Genomic DNA, 18835 nt, shown 5'->3' with positions numbered 1-18835 from the left:
TGCTTGAGGAAGACTTTAATGTCTCTTATCAAAGGCTTCACCTCCTGACCCTCTTCCTTGTCTTTACGCAGTCGATGAGCTATGATCTCCACAACTTTCTGGAAGATGTTGGTCAAAATGCGAATAGTGAGCAACAGTTGATCTTCCTGCCCCTCAGCCTTATGGGAAAGGCAGCCCAGTGCCACCTCAGTAAGCAGAGCGAGCACATGAGGAGAGCATATATATCCTTTCTCTAAATGAACACACATACACACAATTGTGATAGATAAAACATTATGCTATTGTAAAATTTAGCATGAAGGGGTCAGACATATTACATCTTGATTAAATGTACATTTATCAAACTGAAGAAAAAAAAGGTCAGATTTATGCAACTATCACTCGGCCCTGGATTAGTATGAATACTTAAGGACTCACCTGTCTGCAGCAGAGAGACAATGTGTTGCAGTAAGTGGTCTTTGAAATCACTGTCTCCTACAGAAACCCGCAGCACATCCGTGCACACTGTTAAACAACTCTGACAATGACACAAGAGGGGAAATAAATCAAAGGAATATAATGAAAAAGCATGTGTCTGCACAATTTATTTTAAAATTAGGACACGTGTGTTGTTTTTTCTACAATTTAAAATAAATTATTTCTATTTTAATATAAATTTTCAGCAGCTATAACTCCAGTCTTTAGTGTCACATTCTTCAGAAATCATTTTAGTGTGCTGATTCGGTGCTCAAGAAACATTTTTTATTCTTATCAATATCATTACAGTTGTGCGGCTTAGTATTTTTGCTTAGTAACCGCGCTACATTTTTTCTAGGATTCTTCGATGAATAGAAAAAAAATTCTTACTGATATATATTAAATAAAATGAGAAAAGAAAATTGCCAAAAGAAAAAAAAGAACTACTTTCCCACTGATCATGTCTAGGGCTGGACCCGGATATTCGAATATTCGTTCGGTGTGTTGGTATTCGATTTGAAAATGTGACATTCGAATATTCTTTTTTTTTGTTGCACACCTGGCATCCCCCTCGAAACGGTTCTCATTCGCACTTGAATATGTTTTACACTATAATATCTGGTGAAATATAATACTTAAAATATAACTTTGTTATATCTACTTAATAAATATATTTGCTTCTTCTTGGACTACTAAATGTGTTCCTGCAACGGGAGTATTCTCTGACTAGAGCGCAGAACAGCGGAGTTTGTATGTACAGAAGTGCATGCATGAGCTTGTATTTTGGGTTAAGCTGCGTTGCTTTGACATTGTGGAACATAGAATAATAGAAACAAAATGTATTATCCTTTTTACCCTTATCAATCTAAATTAATCTACAGCTAAATATAGGAAACTTTGAGATTTTACTAGGACGTCACGTTTATTTTTTGTTTTTCTTTATTTAAATTTAGTTTTTCTTTATTTAAATTTCGTTTTTCTCTATTTAAATTTCGTTTTTATTTATTTAAATTTCGTTTTTATTTATTTAAATTTCGTTTTTATTTATTTAAATCTACCCTACTTTGTCAGTGAGAAAAATATTATAAGACTACCTTATTAAAAATATTGCTTAAGTTAAAAGACGTGTGTGTGTGTGTTTTATATCACTAGCGCAGTGTCCGTTCTCGGAGCATATATGCCCTGCATGCGTGAGGCGCGCCACTTCTTTATTTAAATCTACCCTACTTGTCAGTAATTTGTTAGTGAGAAAAATATTAGACTACCTTATTAAAAATATTGCTTACGTTAAAAGACCTGTGTGTGTGTGTGTGTGTGTGTGTGTGTGCGTGTGTTATATCACTAGCGCAGTGTCCGTTCTCGGAGCATATAAGCCCTGCATGCATGAGGCGCGCCACTTCTTTATTTAAATCTACCCTACTTTGTCAGTAATTTGTTAGTGAGAAAAATATTAGACTACCTTATTAAAAATATTGCTTAAGTTAACAGACCTGTGTGTGTTTTATATCACTGGTGCAGTGTCCATTCTCGGAGCATATAAGCTCTGCTCACGTTAGGCGCGCGTGCATCCGGCCCGCGCTGTTCTGTAGTTTATTAATTCTGAACGTATCGCGTCTCGCCTGTCTATCTATATTGCACCAAATACGACACTGCACTCCCTTGTGAAGTCGTTTGAATGAATGGTTCTCGAAATAATCAAAAGGCAACGGACAGACAGACATAGGCTATAGAGATTCCGAAGCTTCGAATATTCAATGTTCATTACTACCGAAGCTTCGAAGCTCAAAAAATGCTATTCGGACCAGCCCTAATCATGTCACTCACTTCTACGGTCTTCTTGCTTAAAGACAGCTGTTGCTCACTGCTTGAGTTGGCCAGGAAAGGAAGGACTCTCTTCTCAACCCAGGACACAGAATGCTCCAGGGATTTGAGGAACTCCCGCTCCTCTGGGTACTGTAGGATCAGAAACGTGCAGAAACCGTTTGAGTTTCTGTGAGCTTACAGAACATCTGAAGTTGATGAATTCTCAGTTATGTCTATAATGGAAACCATTTGCACAGTTCAGCACAGAACGTCAAAACAGTAGTATTGGCTTGAGATCCTATGACCTGCTTCAACTGCTGAAATAGATTTGTGTCATGTCACCTCAGTGCTTGGGAATTTATGTACTGAGAGAAAACTTATTTCCCTTAAACCTCTCTTCACTTCCCAATAACATCATTTGTCTAAGTGAGTTCAGTGAATGATTGCTTTGTTTGGTGTGTAAAAGCTCATGCAATGCGGTTACGGCTACTCATACTCACTTTGTGTTGAAGGTGGATACTGAGTCTGCCATGGAAGATAAAAGCTCTCAGCGCTGTCTCAATGACTGCCACGTTGACCTCTGATCCACTCAGAGAGGAGAACAGCAGTGACTGGACAAATAAACAAAAGAGCAATAACAATAGTTCTGAATTAAAGGTACATTATGGATTCAGTTCAGAAAAAATAACCTAAAAACTTTTCCAAAGAAGGAGAAGAAAACAAAGCTCTATCTTTTCCAAAGGTTGAGGCAGAAAAAAATGTATGTAATATCTAAAAACCTCAGTAAACATAACTTCCCTTGAGCATAACAAAACTTCTCTAAGCTCACAGTGCTTTTATTATTATAATATGCACAAAAACATCACGACATTTAGCCAAACAGCTCCGTGCACCATTATCTTCAAAGACTGCTGAAAACCTCCAATTACCATATTTACTTTGTAACTAATGACAGCAATAACATGACACGCAATACAAGTACGCTTGCACCAATTCTGAGTAATGGTAATCATCAAACCTCATGTCTAAGGTACCTTCCATTTGTTGAGGGCCTTCTGGAGCGGTCTGATCTGATCCAGCGGCAGCGTGAGAAGACAGTCTCGTGTTTTCGGGCGAAGGAGCAAATAATCCAGATAGTCTAAGCCCAGATCTGGCTTTGACTCTTCTAGCCCATCAAAATGCACTTTGCCCGTCGTATCTTCATCACCCTATTGATCAGAGATTGATCATAAAGGATATAAAAGCACCATAAACAGCTAATAAACCCCCACAACAAGGCTCTAGACTGAAACCTGTTTTTCTTCCGGTGCGACTAAATTTTCTTAGAGGTTGCACTAGTGCCACATCCAATATGATAAGCGCTGCCATTTCTGTTGCGTATGAAAAACCTTAAACAGAAAACAGGTCAAAAGCAAAACGAAACAGCACTGCTCGTTTGAACGGGGCTACATGGACCATTTATCAGCTCAGTGCATTTACGCGCTGACAGGTCTCAATCATGCGACCACTAAAACAGCACTGTGAGATCCAATGAGATGAGTCCAGGTTTGGCGCAGAGTTCTCAGATATAAACTATAAATGTCTCAGTAGTTTAAACTAGTTTAACAGATGAAACAGCACTGACATCCTCAACCACACTGATGCGCAAAACAGCAGAAACACTGAGCCTTTTCAATGGATTTACTGTAGCAACACTAACTGTAAACATGGTATTTTTGCAGAAATGTGAGATATTAATAGGTTGTTATTATTATTAGGTTGTTTATTAAAAGGTTGTTTTATTATTAATGTAGACGTGTAGCCTGTTTATTAATGGTGTAATGGAATAATGACTGTATTTTTTGTTAAGCTATAGTAGTTTATTTTTGTGCATTCGTATTTATACTAAATGTGTTTAGGCTACTGTTTTTCATGGCAAATAAAATCCATACAGTTTTTACCATGATAATGAAGTGCCATGCATGGTTTTACATGTGGCTAGGGCTGGGTATCATTATAAAAAATGTCGATATCGATACCATGACTTTGACACCGGTTCCTAAACGATAATTTTTTTATACCAATTTTAAGAACAGATAATGCTATAGCAGAGGTTGTAACATTAATGTGAATAGGGGAAAAAAACGAGAAAGCTAAACTGTTAATGCAGCCAAACTTAAGGATAAGCACACTTTACAAGATAATGTGAGTTAATTCTGTTTTAATTTTCCTGGATTCCGTTTCTTCCCCCGTTTTAATTTTTCTGGATGATCAAATTAAATGTTATTAATAAAAAAGCATTTGTAATTCATTTAAATAATGAAACTTGTTCAATTTAACAGCAATTTATTAACAGTTTAACAAAAATTACATTCTTAATGTGTTTTATTCTTTCAAATTCAATTTTATTTTTACCCAGTTCTGTGCTTTCCATTTTATTTTGTCTATATTCCATTTTAATGGTTTATTCAAAAACATGTCTAATTAATTTAATTCATAAAAACAACTTAATTGATTCATTTGTATACAATAATAGGGCCCTATGATTTTTTTTAGAAATTCTAAAAAAAAATGTGTTATGTTGTTATTATTTTTATTTTATTAAGGCATAAAACATTAATTTTCTTTTAAATAAAGTTGCATTCAAATGAAAATTAAACAAGCTCTTAAATTTTTTTGGCAAACAAGTGCTACACAACAGGTTTACTGTCAATATGGAACATGGAAGAAAATGTGTTTTAATAATAATTGTATTATTATTATTATTATTACAAGTAGTAGTAGTAGTAGTATTAGTAGTAGTAAGATGTACATTATACTGTGCAAGAGTAATATACTTCTATCGCAGTTTCTTTAAGTTAAACCAAACTTTTATTTTGACGGGTTGCTTCAGTGATGTGATGATCGTTTCTCTCAAATGAAATGTTGTCAAAGTGAGAATATTAAACCGCAAAAGCAATATTTAAATATGAATCCTGCATGTTCTGCGTCAATGAATGGCGCAGACGTGCGGTTCCCTTTACTACACAGCACATGCGGCGCACGCGGTGCTCTTCTGCGCCATTCATTGCATCGCGTGCTGTTGCCATCAAGCCGGCGTAAACTATGCCTCGACACAGCCAATCACCAGCACTTGTTTTGGGCACATCATACATACTGCATGCTTATTGTTTCACTGACGTTGACAAGATTAACCCCTCAGGTACCCCTCATTTTTTGATACTCAATGGTATCGAGGCACTTCGTTCGGTGCCTAAAAAGTATCGGCCTCGATACCCAGCCCTACCTGTGGCTATCATTATCTACAAATGTATAATACCATGGAAGACCAATTTTAATAAGATTAGAGTCAGTCAGCATATTTCAATTTTATCCTTTAAAAATTAGGCTGTTAATGTTAGTTTATTTATTATAAAGAAAATAAATGTACATCTGCTTCCCTGCTCAAGCTACTGCTACTGTCAACTCAAGTTACTGTCAAATGTGCTTTCCAAGAGACAAAACATGTATTATTAATAGCCCCCACCATCCCGGTGCAACCAAATCAGGTGCTGGTGCTACCATCCTTAGAACTTGGAAGCACTAGTGCCACTGCTCTTAAATGTTAGTCTAGAGCCCTGGACAAGGACACTTTACACAACATTTACCTCTTTTACAGGTGCAGCCTCCATAAGCCAGTTCTCTATCAGCTCCACAATATGACTGATCTGCCCCCAGCTACAGAGACACTCCACCGACTGACTGTATGCCGTCACCGCGGTGCCGGCTTTCAAACTCCTCAAGTGAGACATCACTTTACTCCTGCAGAGAGGAACACACAATCATGCAGTACACCCAGACTGTCCTACATATCGCTCTAAAGCCTTGAAAACACACTTAATCCCACCAGCATTAAAGGACGTCTTTCGGATAAAATGGGAATCAGAGTTGGCAATTCACTTTTGAGCCAACCTGCTGTTCTTGGGAGATGGCTGAGACACCATGCCAAGTGTGTTAAGACGCTTAGCAGGAAAGAAAGTTTTGAAAAGCTATTTTCTTCATCGAACTGTTCTTTGCACGAAGTTTCCCCAAAAATGACATTTTAGAAAATTAATCTCTCAAAGAATGTGTTTTCATTTTGGGCTGCCCTATTCCTTTAAAATGGGGCATTTAACAATGTGAGCTGCATTTAGGGGTTGTTCAAGGGGAGAGTCCTACTAACCTCAGAGCTGGAACAGCAGTGGCAGGAAGTAAAGATGCTAGAAGAATGAGAGGGGCTTTACACCGCTCCTCCTGCACAAACACATATACATAGACAACAGCTTCATGTTGCAACCATATTGCGTCAGCTCTAATGATGTGATTACAGTGTTCAGCTTTGCTCTTTGAATTGCCCTTTGGTTCCCTGTGTGTGAATGTGCCTCTTACCTGAAAGATTTTTAGATACTGGGGCAGAACAGATGCAAATTTTGACGTGGTGTACTTGAAGGCCTCTTGGTTAGCCATAAGAGATTTCTGAACACTTTTCCAAAGAATGACGAGGATCTCCAGAAGGCTGGCCATGGAGGCAGTGTCCTGCACTGAGAGAACATCCTCCAACATCTAGTGACAATGACAAACATAAGCATTATTATTTATAGCTGTTTTAAGTTCCCCATCATTGCTCGCCAGTGTCTAGGGTATTGTGGAAAACATAATCTAAATGCTAAGAGGTCTTTCTACTTGTTAAAAGAATATATTTCCGATATATGGTAAAAAGGAAGCAAAATTCAGTTTGCAAAGAGTATATAAAATGTACGTCATTTGAATGTTTTTAAAAGAAATTAATACTTTTATTCAGCAAGGAAGCATTAAATTGATAAAAATTCACAAAAAAAAAGTTATTTTGAACTTTCTATTCATCATAGAATGCTGGAAAAAAAGTATAACGTTTCCACAAAAAAATCTAGATGCACAACTGTTGTCAACTTTGATAATAATAAGAAATGTTTCTTGAGCAGCAAATCAGCACATTAGATTTATTTCTGAAAGTGTGACATTAAAGACTGGAGTAATGATGCTGAAAATTCAGCTTTATCATCACAGGAATAAAATACATTTTAAAATATATTAAATTAGAACATTTATTTTAAATGATAATAATATTTCACAATATTACTATTTTTACTGTATTGTACTTGATGAGCATAAGAGGCTTCTTTTAAAAACAAACAAAAATTTTACTGACCACAACTTTAAAACAGTAGTGTATACGAAATCTCACCGTGCTGTTTTCTTTATTGCTAGACACAAATTCATCATCTCCTGCATTTTGAATGCACACATTCAGACATTTTCGGATCACCAGCATTAGCTTGACTACAAAGAAAAGGCACATTGAGTTAATAGTGACACATACTGTACTTCCAAATGACAAAACCAAACCCTGGTAAATCAACACAACAATATAAAACAGAATTTACATTAAGAAAGCTTACTGGAGTATCTAAAGCAATCAAACCTATATTAGCAGGAGCTGTGTACAGATAGGCATGCTGGTAAAATTTGCGAGCTGCTCCAGGGTTTGTCTGAATCAGGGTGACGCATCGCTCACACCAGACAGTCTCTGGTTGGTTGACTGGAAAGAATGAGTTAAACAGGAGATTGACAATTCGCTTAGAGACAGGAGGAGAGTCCATCTCCAATCGAACCAGCAGGTGCTCGAGGGTACAAACTTTCCAAAACTGTAGAATAACAAGGAGTGAAAAAATAGGCATAAATTAATCCACAAATATTTCATTTAAATTAACATTTTTAACTTAAAGGCATCATATTTAGTGAGAGATCAAATGATGTGACATAATATCAATAAAATACATTTTGGTGTAAACTCTTACCTTGGCTGCTCGTACACCCTTGATCTTGAGGAGCATGCCCACAAAGGCAACACGCACCTTTTCAGAGCTGTCATGGAGGCTACTCTTCAATGCAGGCAACAGTTTTTCCAAGAGTGGATGGCTTAAACTGTTATCCAGAATTATAGACATGCACTGCAGAGCAAACAAACACCCTATAATAAGGCTTAGTCATGCACAAAAAATGAGAATGAAAAACATAGAGTTCTACATCTCATTACACAAAAATTGAAGCTAGTATTTTACTGCCGCTGAGATATTTAAAACTATAATTATTTCCCTAAACATTATAAGAACAAACGATCAAATTAATTGTGAACATATTAATTTAACTTAACTTTCAGGTTAAAATGATTTCGTAAGCACTGCTAACCTCTAATAAATTAATGATTGGGTATGACCAGTCCCACTAAAAAGCCTGTTACTTTGAAGCTCTTAAACTAACAAATTACACTGAAATCACAGAGCAGAAGACAGTGTCTTTCCTCAAGCAGTAAATGGCTTTAAATGGCATTTTACGGCAAAGCTGGAAAGATGCCGAGCAATTTCTACACATCTCTCTCTCTGATCACTTTTCTGAAGTGACAGAGACAGTCAGGGGTTTTACCATGAAGACGGAGCAGCGGACATCTGGAGAGCTTGTGTCATTAGCCAGCTGTAGTATGAGCTTCTCCAGGAGGTCAGTGATGACAGTGGAGGGTATGACCTCCCAGCAACTAGCCAGGACAGAACAAACTCCGAGCACTGCTGAAGAACGCACAAGGGGCTGGGGGTCATCAAGGAGAGCCTATAGAGACACAAAAAGACAATTTGATAGCCGTATAAGTTAGTGATATATTTTTAGTTGATATATTTATATTTTTACTGCTATTGAGTGCAACAGTCGGGTTCGGGTTTTTAAGCCATTAGACTGCATTATTTCAACTTTTTTTTCTTTTTTTTTAAATGATCATGTTTAACCGAGGAATTCCTTGTGAAAAACTACATTAACCATGATACTACAATTGCAAAGAAAGCCTCCCCAATCAGAAAGAATCTAAAAGAACATCTCGGTTACATATGGTAACCCTCGTTCCCTGAAGGAGGGAACGGAGGCATACTCCATGACCGACAAATAGGAATCTCGCTAGAGAGGCCAATCTACTTCGAGTGAAACTAAACAAGCCAATGCACATTGGCATGGAACCATTTGCATCAGCTGTTCAGCATCACAGCGCGGGTATATAATGAGCAACAGGCTTGATTGCACTTCAGTTTTTTGCTGAGGAGCCAAGCCTGAAAAGCAGATGTGGCGACGGGACGTACGTCTCCGTTCCCTCTTTCAGGGAACAAGGGTTACCATATTTAAACGAGACATTCCCTATCACTCGGTCACTCTACCAAAACGCCACAGCTGCTGCAACCCATCGCGCCCCCTGTGCAAGCCTCTACTCCTTCCTGCCTGGAAGGACGATAGGAGAGGGCTTACACAGAGTGTATCTCTCAGTGTTGTTCTGTGATTACCCATACAGTGATATATTGGATAACACTGGGAAAGCGTGTCCTTTCTGTTAAGGAGGAAGACACTTTCTTCGAAGGAGTTATGTGGGAAATACATATGGACTAGCCCAAAGGTTGTACTACATATGAAATACTGGGTGACTTAGCCCAAGGGAAAGACACAGACTTCCGTAAGAAGCAGCCGTGGAGAAATATACACAATGTGGGATCCCCGTAGGGTCACACATATGGGACCCAGCCTAGACCCGGACGCTCCGCCATGTCCGGGCCAAGGGTGTTGGAGGACTCAACAGGGTTTTCACTCTGGAGTAATAAGGTTGCACAGTAGGGTGCAGCAAGCCGACAGAGCCGGACCTCTCTGTGCTTTTACCCGTTTAGAGTGATAACACGGGAGTAGACCGGCTCTACACGTAGGCTATAATATCTAGCGAACGTGTTCGGTGTTGCCCAGCCCGCAGCTCTACAGATATCTGTTAGCGATGAGCCAAGTGCGAGCGCCCAGGAGGATGCAACGCCTCCCGAGGAGTGAGCATGCAACCTGAGCGGGCAGGGCACGCCTTGTGCTTGGTAGGCTAAGGCAATGGCATCCAATATCCAGTGGGCCATCCTCTGCTTGGAGACAGCCTTTCCCTTCTGCTGGCCTCCGTAACAGACGAAGAGCTGATCTGAGGTTCTGAAACTTTGAGTTCTGTCCACGTACAGACGTAGAGCGTGAACGGGACAGAGGAAAGTCAGGGCTGGGTCTGCCTCCTCTAGGGGCAGCGTTTGCAGGTTCACTACCTGGTCCCTGAAGGGAGTGGTAGGAACCTTGGGCACTGGTCGTCAACCGGCCCAAACTCTAGGCACGAATCGTCGACCGGAAATGCCTGCAGGTCCCCTATCCTCTTGACAGAGGCCAATGCAACCAGCAGCAAAGTCTTCATTGAGAGAAGCTTTAAGTCTGCTGATTGACAAAGGCTAAAAGAGAGCATCCTGAAGTGCTCGAAGCACCAGGGAAAGGTTCTAAGAGGGTATGGAGGGGGGTCGAGGAGAATTTAATCGTCTCGCCCCCCTAAGGAACCTGATGACTAAGTCATACTTTCCTACTGTTTTGCCATCTATGTGGTCGTGATATGCTGAAATAGCGGCAACATGTACTTTGAGGGTGGAGGGAGGCAGCCTTCGTTCCAACCCTTGCTGCAAGAAGTAAAGCACGGACCGTATTGAAGATCTTCGGGGGTCTTCTCGGCGAGAAGAAGATCACTCGACGAACAGGTTCCACTTCAAGGCGTACACACGTCTCGTGGACAGCACCCGTGCAGAAGTGATGGTGTTAAGTACCTCTGGGGGTAAGTCACCTAGAACCTCCGCGTCCCATCCAGGGACCAGACATGGAGTTTCCAGAGGTCAAGACGAGGGTGCCATAGGGTGCCCTGTATCTGAGTCAGAAGATCCTTCCTCAGAGGAATGGGGGCACGAGTGGAGCATGCGTTCTCGGAACCAAGTCCGGGTGGGCCAATAGGGAGCCAACAGAATGACCTGCTTCTCGTCCTCCCTGACGTTGCACAGGGTCTGTGCAAGTAGGCTAACTGGCGGAAACGCATTTTTGTGGAGGCCCCGGGGCCAGCTGTATGCCAGTGAGTCCGTGCCGATTGTTCCCTCGGTCAGGGAGTAAAACAGCTGGCAATTGGAGGTCTCTGAGGAGGCAAACAGGTCTACCTGATCATCCCCGAACTCTCTCCAGATCAGCTGAACCGCCTGGGGGTGGAGTCGCCATTCTCCCGGGAGCACAGCTCGTGATAGCTCGTCGGCTACAAGGTCGAGCACACCGGGGACATACATGGCTCGAAGCGACCTCAGATACTTCTGACTACAGAGGAGGAGATGGCGGGGGAGTTGCTACATTCAACGGGAGCGTAACCACCTTGTTAGTTGATGTACGCAACGGTCGCAGTGTTGTCCGTACGGACCAGCACGTCCCTGCCTTGTAGAGGCCTTTTCAAGCGGCTCAGAGCGAGACATACTGCTAGCAACTCGAGGCAGTTGATGTGCCAATGCAATTGGGGTTCCGTCCACACCCCTGACATGGCATGCTTATTGTACGTGGTAGAGATGCACCGATCCAATACTCAGTATCAGTATCGGCTCCGATACTGCCATACTTTGCCGGATCGGGTATCGGTCAGACGAGGTCGATCCAAATCCGATATTGTGCGTTTACTATTCTGTGTTATTGTTAAGCCCCACAAAAGCATTATAAAGCACCATTAGGTTTTCGTGCACTATATTATAAGTGTTCTGAAGCCATTCTATAATATAATGTGAGATAACAATGAATATTTAAGTCCTCCGCTGCGGCTGTCCCTCCCTCCGCATTCTCCATTCAGCATTCAACAGGGCGTCGCGTTCGGTTACGACAGTCAATGATGAAACTCTCTCCAAGATGATTCAATGTTAATATTACACTTGATCTGTAGATAAAGCTCTATGGTTTCGCATAAAAGGACTATCTTGCGGTACTGTATTGCTGTACCTTAATCATGTTACTTTCTACCGTGTGTCTTTTAGATCACAACACTGGAGAGCAGAGCACTATAATTGTTCTTCACGCGCACAGTAACTGAAATTTAAAACTGTTAGAAGAAAAGGCTGAATAAACTATTGCATAGATAAATACTGTATAATACGCATCAATTTGTCTTTCCTTTGTGCTTTGAACTTTTCAATGCGGACTTGAAAGAGCTGCGCGCTGCGACTGTGTTGCTTCAAGCGCATCATTCTGCGCTCGGGATGCGCATAATCGCTTTGTGCCGCACTGTATTGGAGTCTTTCATAATCATATCATAATACTTTTGCGCAATGCAAGATTATTAATATCCTTTTTTGTTCTGTCCCATCTATCATATGTTGCTGCCTCATTAAACAGCTGTGCTATACATTTAAAAAATGTATTCATTCATTCATATTCATTCACTCTTCATTTTATAGTAACTATATATAAAATAATTGATCTTTTTGATTTTTGTCATCTTGTTTTTCATCAATGTATTTTATAACAACACAAAGAGGAATGTGTAAATTTTTACCAGATTTAGTGCTACACTTATTGTCTCTTATTTGTTCCCCACTAAATAATGTTTTTTTCACTAAATGTTCAGATTTTATGCAATTATTGTGCACGAGTGATTTTTCTAGACTAAATTTTACTGCTGAATTATCCACTAATCTAGTTTATAATAGAATTTTTGTCAGATTATGAAATTTTTTTTTTTTTTTAATTTATAATGAAGTTGTCTGTGTTAAGTAGATTGTGTTTAACACACAAAAGAGTGATTATCAGTTCAACACAGAGTTCTAGAAATTCTACTTGAATTTTTTTTAAACTGCGCTTGTATCGGATCCGTATCGGTATCGGACGATACTCAGAATGTTTGGTATCGGATCGGTTCGGAAAAAATCGTATCGTTGCATCCCTAGTATGTGGCACCCCAGCCGGTGTCAGAGGCATCTGTCAATACCACAGCATGTCTGGACACCTGTTCCAAGGGGACTCCTGCCTGCAGGAACAAGGGGTCTGGCCAGGGGCTGAAGATCTGGCAGCATGGCGATGTGATTGCCACCCGATGAGTGCTGTGATGCCATGCCCATCTTGGGACTCGGTCGTGAAGGCAGTGCTGAAGCGGTCTCATATGGAGCAGGCCGAGCGGGGTTACCGCTGCTCCCATATGCCCCAGGAGCCTCTGAAAGAATTTCAGCCTTTGAAAGTATTCAAGCAGTTCAGCACCGACTGAGTGCGTTCATCTTTGAGGCGCGCTGTCTGTGTGACCAAATCCAACTCCACACCGAGAAAAGAGATCCTATGCACAGGGGAGAGTTTGCTCTTTACCAAGTTGACCTGAAGACCCAACTGGCTGAGGTGTCTGAGCACGAGGTCCCTGTGTTCGCATAGCTGATCTCGAGAGTGTGCTAGTATGAGCCAGTCGTCGAGATAGTTGAGGATGCGAACGCCCTGTTCTCTAATGGGAACAAAGGCCCCCTCCATGACTTTCATGAAGACACGGGGGGACAGGGACAGTTCGAGGGTCGAGCATATAAGTACAAAGCGTAGAAACGGCCTGTGTCGAGGAAGAATCGAGACATGAAAGTACGCGTCCTTCAGGTCGATCGCTGCAAACCAATCTCGGGGACGGATGCATTTGAAAGTGCATTTCTGCGTGAGCATTTTGAACGGTAGTTTGTGGAGACTCCGATTCAAAACTCGAAGGTCCAAGATCGGTTGTAACCCAGCACCTTTCTTGGGTACAATGAAGTAGGGACTGTAGGAGCCAGATCTCATATCGGCTAGAGGGACCAGCTCTATCGCGTCCTTCGCCAGTAGGCTGTCTGCGCCATAATTTTTGGTTTGACTGTATATATATATGTGTGTGTGTGTGTGTGTATGTATATGTATATGTATATGTATATATATATATATATATACACACATATATATATATATATATATATACACACAGTCAAACCAAAACTTATTCGGACACCAGATATCATTTTTTATATTTTATACATGCATATTTTGCAACAAAATGTAAAATATATTGTTTCTATACGTACATAATCAACTACATTCTTTAAATCAATAGTTTTATATTTCTCCATGTTTTTAATTTGTCATTCGCAATGCTTCTTGAGATTGTAGTTCTTTCAGGTATGTTTGTGTCCGATTTTTAAATACTTCTTTGCTTCAAATCAAAGTTTGTAATACTGTGATTAACTTCATCGCTGCTTGGTTTGGTTCCTGGCTTACAAAATTTAAAATCCATATGGGAAAAATACTGCCGGAACTAAGGCCACCGAAAAAGTAGGTGGGGCCTGTTGCACTCTTTGCACACATTGAACCCTTTACATAAATCCTTGAATATTACAAAATATCAATAATGCATAACAATGCAAAATGAAAACAGCTGTTGACATACAAACAGTAAATTGAGTTGATTCTGAACAGCCTGGTCAACTATCTCACTGCTCATGTTGGGGTCATGGATGGGAAAAGCCTCAGTAAAGAGCAGTGTGGCATTGGCACGAACCTCAGCATCAGTGGCCTGTTTAAAATGATTAGAAACATGTTCAAATAAACAAGGTGATATATTTCATTGAGGCATTAATTCATTAACTTTAATCTTTGACTCAAAGACCAGCATATTTAAAACAAAATAACAATAAAACAACACAGTGTCAACAACTTTTTGATCTACCTTTAATGCTTTCCACAAAATTGGCTTGTAAAGTCTGTGCAGCATCTCATCAATTCCCTCGCGAAACTTCTGCTTGTGGAAATAAGTAAGGACCTACATAGAGACAGTGACAATTTTCATTTACAGTGAATAATTTTTTCAAATTCAGATCACTAATTTATCTGTTCTAGTTGTAACATTTTCCCTGTATCACATGTATCCATTCAGGACAAACTTCTGATTTTTATTTCTGTCATTTTCAGAATCCTTACAATGGCACCAGCACATATTTAGCAGAATATCATGGACATAAGCTTCATAAGCATATTCACTTACACTGCCGTTCGAAAATTTGGATTAAGATCATTTAAGTAAAAACATACTTTTATTTAGCAAAGACTTTATTTATTACACATTAACAGCAAAGACATTTAACATTCATTTTACAGTACGTGCACTTTCAATGTACTTACAGTGTTCTTACCACAAAGTAATGAGTAGTGTAAGGTAACTACATGGGTTAAGGTTTAGGGGTAGGTTCAGGGTTAGTACCTAGTTAGTGTCATTACTACAATAAGTATATACGGTAATATGTTCATGCGAAACAGGACTGTAAAACAAAGTGCTACCAAAATTATTTAAAGATAAAAATATTAAGCAGCACAACTGTTTTTAACATTGATAATAATAATAAATTTATCTTGAGCACCACATCATCATATTAGAATGATTTCTGAAGGATCATGTGACACAAGAGACTGGAGTAATGATGCTGAAAATTCACAGGTAGGGCTAGGTATTGACTCAGATTCACGATTCGATTCAGATTCATAAGCTCTTGATTTGACTTGATTCTGATCTCGATTCGATTCAATTCAATTCAGGTACAGTATGTCAATTTTTCTTAAAGAAAAAAATCTTGTTAAGCTAAAGTTGTAAACTATACAGGGAACTCTGTCAGTTGGTGCATTGCAATAATATTAAAGGCTAAAATCAAAACTGTTGGTTAAAGTTCAAACAAATATTTCACCTATATAGGGATTTTTTTTTTTTTTTAATTTTTAACTTAGAGGTATGCATCACCTTTTATGTCAAATTCTAACATTCAAATTAAATTCTATTAGAATAATAACACAATACCACCAATCATTAAATCAAAATCCATCTTTGCAGTGCAGAGACGACAAAGAAGCAGCATCAGAACTGGCATTAATATATTTACACTTTATTTACAATTGCATAAATAAAGCTATGAGATATTGAATTAAAAAAAACTATTTAAATATGAACTGCTTTCTACATGAGAAACTAAAACCGCCAATAGAGCAAGTCACTGTCTTAGGGAGTCATTCATTCAACTGATTTGTTCAAATGGCTGATTCATTCAGGAAAAACAAGTGACTGTTCATTAAATTGTTAAAATGATTGGTTCAAAACGCAGATTTCAGTAAAAAAAAATCATCGTGGGTGAAATAAAGGGAAAACAAACAATATTGACAATATTCTTTATAAAATGTAACTCACAATGTTCATTTATTGTTTATTTAACTGTTATATAAAATAAATATCACATTTGCTATTGTGCACGGGAAAACGGCCCTCTTGCTGATGTGATATTGTATGATAACAACATAATATGGTATAAATATAATACAAAAACTCATTTAGGGACATACCTATCAGTGATGCCCGGGTTGATCCAAAATGAGCAGGTGCTCATTATATATGGTGCACCAGATATTCGGGTCGCGGTCGGTCGGGTCGTTTGAAATAAAGATTCCAATTAAACCTTTACAATTTATATAGCCTAGTACTAGACACAATTTTCTATGAAATACATAGGCCTAAACTTTATTGGCTGAATAACTGGCACGAAGATGACGCACAAGCTCAGTATGCTTGTTCGTGGTCAGTCAATAGCTGCGTGTGGTGTCCAAGTTTGTAAATAAAGACTAAATGGCAGCGTCTGATATATTTGTATAGCAATTTATTTTTTATAGGAGTGCCGTGAGTCATGATTTCGGCCTCTGTGCTCGCGCTGGCCAGTGGAAAAGCGGCTAATGGGTGAAGATGGCATGAAGAAGACTGTACAGTACATTCGCGAGATAGATGTATGCGCATTAGGCTACTCTATTTGTTATGTGTTTTCTTTCTAAACAGTTAGGCTATGTTTATGTGGTATTTTTCATGTTTTCATCACGCAATTATGTTTTTGATGCGGTGGTGACGCGTTCACGTAACAGCATGATGAGGGTGGTGGCGGCGCTGCTGATAAAGCACCTAAAAGCTGTCACAAAGAACCGGCAAAAGCAATGAATGATTATGAATATGTCAAATATAGCAAGGAGACATTTTAATTGTTTATTAATAAAGATGAAGTTGACGTTGCTGCCTCTCGATCTTCGCAGTAGTGAATGCGCCAGAGAGAAATGCACATTTCATACAGATAGGCTAAGCAGAGAGCAGTCCGTTTTCTTTCGTTTTGAATTGTTCTGTTTACAAGTAGACATTTCAATATAGATCTGTGAAGTAGGCTACCTTATACGCTGAGTTTCAGTTAATTTATGAGACGCGCTCGCGCAGGCGCCTCCGTGAGAAAATGAATATTTTATGTTTTGTGCAGAGCCAACCCTTCTTCATCCGGTGGGTAGTATTACTTTTGATTTGCGCAGTGTAATTCACAGAATTACAAAAACATATTTTGCCTCCTAAAAGTTAAATATTTGTTTTGTCACGCATGAATGCGTGTGCATTTCCCTCATATTAAATATAAAACGCATGTGTAGACTGATATTTTTCTAATGTCTGGACTCCTTTAAGGGGTAGCCTATGGATAAACAGACGTTTCAATATATTGGTATGCTTTTAAATGCATTTTCTGAGAATTTATATTTCAAGTTTTGACTGCAAATGTCACGTCCATACGTTGGAATTCCCCAATTTTAAATAATTTATCCTCAACTAGTTTTGTGGTGTAGGTCTATGTATTTTATAATGTTAACTTTAAAATTCAAATAATACCAACAGTAATTTAAAGATGTGGTAGCATTGGATCTGGACGGGAAGGATAACTCTTGGAGTTGGAAGGGGTGTGTCGCGATTCTGCAGGTTCGTGGATCTGAGTGTTTCGCATATCGTTACAGCCTTAGAATGTGAAGTTCTACTACTGGGCAATTCCATGCAAAGGTCATCTTTACCATGAAAAAATAAAGTTTTAACCAAAAGAACAAAACCCTTTTTAAGTTGTCCATTTAGGTCTGTAATATACTGTATTAATGTGCTTTAACAAAAATTAAGAAAATTGCCTTGTTTATCCACCAGATATGAGGTGACCAACAATGCTTAAATTACATTTTCAACCAGCCATATTTCATGCTTTCAAAAAAAGGTATCAAAGACCCCCCTTTTTAAACTTTATTTTAACAGTAAGCATTTTGCAGAAAGATGGACGCATGCCTGAGAAATAAATATATTAATTTGGTCATAACAGCACTGCATGTTGAATTTATAAGGGCTATAATAAAGAGGTCTTGGTGCTTCAGTGCACTGTCACGTCCATAACGTTTTAAAGGTTTAGTTTATTTAATATGACCGTTATAAATGCAAATAACTTGAAACTTTATTTACAAAGCTAAATTATGTTTATGTTTATTAGGATAGACAATTCATCTCACTACTTTGCTCTGAACAACCATAATAATGCGTTACGGACGTGATCGTTACGGACGCTTCATATTAAATCATGCATATGACTATTGTGATCTGTTTCAAGACAGAAATGATTTTGGCCACTTCATTTCAAGTTTTGTTTTGTAGAAAGACTTTATTTAAAGTGAATTTCGTTTTGTATAAATTTTATCTTAAAATTTTAAATCAAAGTTTCATCAATAGAATGGAGGTGCGATCACTTGCAACACGTAAACTTGAGCGCGTCTCATAACTGAACAGAAACTCGACGTATGCCTCTCAGAAATATAGCCTATAGCCAAAACGAAAAGAAATAGGCAACTCTCT

The 18835-nt window shown here is 39.0% G+C and overlaps 1 protein-coding gene across 1 annotated transcript in view; it reads right to left on the bottom strand.

Annotated features, from left to right (window-relative positions):
- Positions 1-18835, bottom strand: part of ncapg2 (non-SMC condensin II complex, subunit G2) — a 29593-nt gene that overhangs the window by 5624 nt on the left and 5134 nt on the right. Inside the window, exons 9-22 of the mRNA XM_077229222.1 lie at positions 14843-14935; positions 14564-14689; positions 8719-8898; positions 8094-8246; positions 7718-7940; positions 7481-7575; positions 6646-6819; positions 6440-6510; positions 5886-6039; positions 3294-3467; positions 2760-2870; positions 2281-2409; positions 418-517; positions 42-232 (exon numbers count right to left, since the gene is read on the bottom strand). Coding sequence (XP_077085337.1) covers positions 42-232; positions 418-517; positions 2281-2409; positions 2760-2870; positions 3294-3467; positions 5886-6039; positions 6440-6510; positions 6646-6819; positions 7481-7575; positions 7718-7940; positions 8094-8246; positions 8719-8898; positions 14564-14689; positions 14843-14935 — 1974 coding nt within the window. The remainder of the gene's footprint in view (positions 1-41; positions 233-417; positions 518-2280; positions 2410-2759; positions 2871-3293; positions 3468-5885; positions 6040-6439; positions 6511-6645; positions 6820-7480; positions 7576-7717; positions 7941-8093; positions 8247-8718; positions 8899-14563; positions 14690-14842; positions 14936-18835) is intronic.

This window comes from Siphateles boraxobius, unplaced genomic scaffold, assembly GCF_051911475.1.
Source record: "Siphateles boraxobius isolate OS27281-9 unplaced genomic scaffold, OSU_SipBor_1 130, whole genome shotgun sequence".
In the NCBI taxonomy this organism is placed as follows: Eukaryota; Metazoa; Chordata; class Actinopteri; order Cypriniformes; family Leuciscidae; genus Siphateles; species Siphateles boraxobius.
The sequence above is the reverse complement of the archived record's forward strand: the minus strand, read 5'-3'. Positions and strand labels throughout refer to the sequence as shown.